General features: G+C 41.4%; 1 protein-coding gene across 1 annotated transcript in view; it reads left to right on the forward strand.

The window, feature by feature from the left end:
• Window positions 1–3,672, forward strand: part of apex2 (APEX nuclease (apurinic/apyrimidinic endonuclease) 2) — a 4,637-nt gene extending 965 nt beyond the window's left edge. Inside the window, 3 exon segments of the mRNA XM_020611816.1 lie at window positions 12–136; window positions 2,177–2,246; window positions 2,383–3,672. Coding sequence (XP_020467472.1) covers window positions 12–136; window positions 2,177–2,246; window positions 2,383–3,540 — 1,353 coding nt within the window. The 3' untranslated portion in view covers window positions 3,541–3,672.
• The last annotated feature ends 1,195 nt before the right edge of the window (window positions 3,673–4,867 follow it).

Genomic DNA, 4,867 nt, shown 5'->3' on the forward strand with positions numbered 1-4,867 from the left:
ACAAAGTGCAGACTCTTACTGTAATCAATGTATACTGTCCGCGGGCTGACCCTGAGAAGCCGGAGCGAAAGCATTTCAAACTACAGTTCTACAAGCTGCTTCAGTGTCGGGCTGAAGCTATACTGAATGATGGCAGGTGAAAAGTTTCCACAGACTGAAAAACAATACGAGGTGCAGGTGTATCCTGCTTTTACCACAGCTATGTCCCTTATGCAGCTGTTCTAATTTGCATGCTTGAACAGTGACACAGTCAGTTGTCGATATATACAGTGCCTTGCGAAAGTATTCGGCCCCCTTGAACTTTGCGACCTTTTGCCACATTTCAGGCTTCAAACATAAAGATATAAAACTGTAATTTTTTGTGAAGAATCAACAACAAGTGGGACACAATCATGAAGTGGAACGAAATTTATTGGATATTTCAAACTTTTTTAACAAATAAAAAACTGAATAATTGGGCGTGCAAAATTATTCAGCCCCTTTACTTTCAGTGCAGCAAACTCTCTCCAGAAGTTCAGTGAGGATCTCTGAATGATCCAATGTTGACCTAAATGACTAATGATGATAAATAGAATCCACCTGTGTGTAATCAAGTCTCCGTATAAATGCACCTGCACTGTGATAGTCTCAGAGGTCTGTTTAAAGCGCAGAGAGCATCATGAAGAACAAGGAACACACCAGGCAGGTCCGAGATACTGTTGTGGAGAAGTTTAAAGCCGGATTTGGATACAAAAAGATTTCCCAAGCTTTAAACATCCCAAGGAGCACTGTGCAAGTGATAATATTGAAATGGAAGGAGTATCAGACCACTGCAAATCTACCAAGACCTGGCCGTCCCTCTAAACTTTCAGCTCATACAAGGAGAAGACTGATCAGAGATGCAGCCAAGAGGCCCATGATCACTCTGGATGAACTGCAGAGATCTACAGCTGAGGTGGGAGACTCTGTCCATAGGACAACAATCAGTCGTATACTGCACAAATCTGGCCTTTATGGAAGAGTGGCAAGAAGAAAGCCATTTCTTAAAGATATCCATAAAAAGTGTCGTTTAAAGTTTGCCACAAGCCACCTGGGAGACACACCAAACATGTGGAAGAAGGTGCTCTGGTCAGATGAAACCAAAATCGAACTTTTTGGCAACAATGCAAAACGTTATGTTTGGCGTAAAAGCAACACAGCTCATCACCCTGAACACACCATCCCCACTGTCAAACATGGTGGTGGCAGCATCCTGGTTTGGGCCTGCTTTTCTTCAGCAGGGACAGGGAAGATGGTTAAAATTGATGGGAAGATGGATGGAGCCAAATACAGGACCATTCTGGAAGGAAACCTGATGGAGTCTGCAAAAGACCTGAGACTGGGATGGAGATTTGTCTTCCAACAAGACAATGATCCAAAACATAAAGCAAAATCTACATTGGAATGGTTCACAAATAAACATATCCAGGTGTTAGAATGGCCAAGTCAAAGTCCAGACCTGAATCCAATCGAGAATCTGTGGGAAGAACTGAAAACTGCTGTTCACAAACGCTCTCTATCCAACCTCACTGAGCTCGAGCTGTTTTGCAAGGCGGAATGGGCAAAAATTTCAGTCTCTTGATGTGCAAAACTGATAGAGACATACCCCAAGTGACTTACAGCTGTAATCGCAGCAAAAGGTGGCGCTACAAAGTATTAACTTAAGGGGGCTGAATAATTTTGCACGCCCAATTTTTCAGTTTTTTTATTTGTTAAAAAAGTTTGAAATATCCAATAAATTTCGTTCTACTTCATGATTGTGTCCCACTTGTTGTTGATTCTTCACAAAAAATTACAGTTTTATATCTTTATGTTTGAAGCCTGAAATGTGGCAAAAGGTCGCAAAGTTCAAGGGGGCCGAATACTTTCTCAAGGCACTGTATATATATGTTAAAAAAGATCCAAGATACAGTATGTGCACTTTGACATAATGTTTGATATTATGTGTTTATAAATTCACTAAAACTAAAAGCAGATCACAGTGCAGTGAAAGAAATATTGTAATAAAAATGTGTACATTTGCAATCAAAGTTATAACGAGTATATATTATGGTTCTTTTTACCTATGCAGTAATATTCTTCTAATTTATTCACAGTTTTTTATTGTTATCGTCACAACAACTGAGCTGTCAGAGTTAATTGTTTTTTCTGCTTTCAGCCATGTGATTGTTTTAGGAGACGTAAACACATCTCACCAAGCAATAGACCACTGTGACCCCAGTGATACTGTAAGTAAAAGGTTAGAATATTGTCAAATGGATGTTTTGCTTGTCTTTACTAGTCCTTTTAAAATAGCAATGTTGTGTTTTTGCCAAATGTGCACAGTGTGTCCCTATTCATAATAATGAAACTCTTTTTACTTAGGATGATTTTGGTGAAAACCCTGGGAGGAAATGGCTGAATGGTTTTTTGTACCGTGGCAAACAAGAAGAGAACAGGATTGAGGAGGAACCTGCTGAAGAATCGGAGGGAACCTCAACAGATCACATCCATGTTGGAAAGTTTGTGGATACCTTTCGCTATTTCCACCCAACTCGCACCAGTGCCTTCACATGCTGGTCCACTCTCACTGGAGCGCGACAGACCAACTATGGCACACGCATTGACTATATATTTGCTGATTGCCAGCTAGCCAAGGAGCATTTTGTGGCAGCAGACATCATGCCAGAGGTAGAGGGGTCAGACCACTGCCCTGTATGGGGACAACTAAGCTGTCCTCTCCTGCCCAGCTCCAAGCCTCCTCCCCTCTGTACTTGCTACCTGCCAGAGTTTGCGGGCAAGCAGCAGAAACTCTCCCGCTTCCTTGTTAAGGTAGACCAAAAATCAGTTCAGTCTGAGCAGAGGGACATATTACCTGGATCTCAAGAAGAGGAGGAAAGGAGGGAGAATTTAAACCCATTCAGAGCTGGACACACCTCTGGTAAAAAACGGGTGTTAACATCAGATTCTGTCATCCCAAAGGGGAAGAAGACAAAAACAGTAAAAGCTTCTTCAAAGCCTCAGGGGAGCCTCCTTTCCTTTTTTAAACCTAAACATGCAAATGGCGCTCCCCCCTCTGAAGCTCCTGTCAGGCAGTGTGAAAGCACACATGACCTGGATGAAATTACCTCATCACAAAACTCCCCCAAAGCCCCCGCAGTTAAAGAAAATGTGTCCTCTGTCACAGGCAGGAAACCAGAAGACTCAGAGCGAGTCTTGGATGGTTCTTCCCAGGTGTGTTCCAGCAGCGCCACAACAGTAGCTGACAAAGAGATGAGGACAAAACAAGCAACCCAACAAACCAATGTGGGGCATTCAAATGCTAAGAAAGGTGAATCATCAGTGTTTTGGAAGTCGCTGCTTCATGGACCACCTCCACCACCCTCCTGTAAGGTGCACGGGGAGCCTTGTGTGCTTCGTACTGTAAAAAAGGAGGGGCCAAACATGGGCAAACAGTTCTTTGTGTGTGCCCGTCCTCAGGGACATGCCTCCAACCCTGAAGCCCGATGTAATTTCTTTGCATGGGTTGACAAGGGGAAGTGACCTGTTTACCGCATAGACCACAAGTAGTTTTCCTTAATTATCAGTAAACCCATTTTGTAAAAGTGCTACTAACTACAGATATGTCATCATTTCACAGTTGTATTTGTTGACTTGTGTTTGTTTTTAGCAAAATAATAAAAGATAGTAGGTTTCTGTTTCTTTGAGACTGGTTTTTATTTCTTCCTAGTGCTGAAATACAACCCCAAATCAGAAAAAGTTGGGATATGGTATGTAAAATCAAAATTATAACTGAAAGTAGTGATTTGTAAGTCATCTGTGTCCTGTATTACATTTAAAACAGCTTCTGCAATTTGGAGTTGTAATTAGGCAATCAACAGATTAGTTGATCCACAGAAATCAGGTAAATTTGGCAAATTCATTTTTAAGTAAATAAGCTAAATGTCCCTAGGTTCCAGTTTCTCGCATGTGAGGATTTGCACTTTTCTCTGACTGCTTTATATCATTGGAAACTGATTATCCCTAAAAGTCACATTGGGTCCTGGGGAACTCTGATGGACATTTTTCACCATTTTCTTACGTTTTACAGGTGAAGCAATCCGTTTAATTGTGGGATGATACTGAAATCAATAATGGAATTAACACTCAGTCCTACTTAATCAAAGCACATAACTTGGCCAAGTGTATCAACATATGGTTGTGTTAAAGTCCCTCTCATCATACAGCATCTGATTATCTAAGATGTTGTGTGTCGTTGCTTTTGTTTAATTTACTGACTAGATATGCTCATTGCCATGGAGGTTTGTGGCCACTAGATGGAGAGGGTAGTGAGCTGATGACACGATGTTGAAGCTCAGAGAAGAAAAGTAACTTTCGAGCACAACACATTTTCTTGACACTACCAGCCGTACAGGCACAGGATAACACTATAACACAGGCCAGTAAGCAGAGTATTTTAATCAGACTGTAGTTTTTATTTGTCAGCTTTAGGCTTAACATTACATTAGAAAGACTGGTTAAATGTTCCAACATGCTCATCAGATAACTAGGATCACTGCTGGTAGTGTCCAAGTATATACAAGTAAATACAGCATTTTATAAAGCAACAGAGCACCATATGTTATCTGAGTAGTCGAAAGGAAAAAGGAGTGGTTTGGTTTACACCACAGCATAACGCGCGCAGTTGCCATCCCCCTCTTCCCTTCACAGCTGCAAAGAACTTCATGGCTCTGTGAAAAGGCAGAATTTGGGTGTGAACCACGTAACAAGTTTGAACTTTTATCCTTTTACTTCTGTCTAAACTGAAGACGTCCTTCCGTCTGTTGTTACTAGAGAGGTGAGTACCAGAAGGAGGCCTACATTTGCTCCA

The sequence above is a fragment of the Monopterus albus genome, unplaced genomic scaffold (assembly GCF_001952655.1).
Source record: "Monopterus albus unplaced genomic scaffold, M_albus_1.0 scaffold118.1, whole genome shotgun sequence".
Taxonomy (NCBI): domain Eukaryota; kingdom Metazoa; phylum Chordata; class Actinopteri; order Synbranchiformes; family Synbranchidae; genus Monopterus; species Monopterus albus.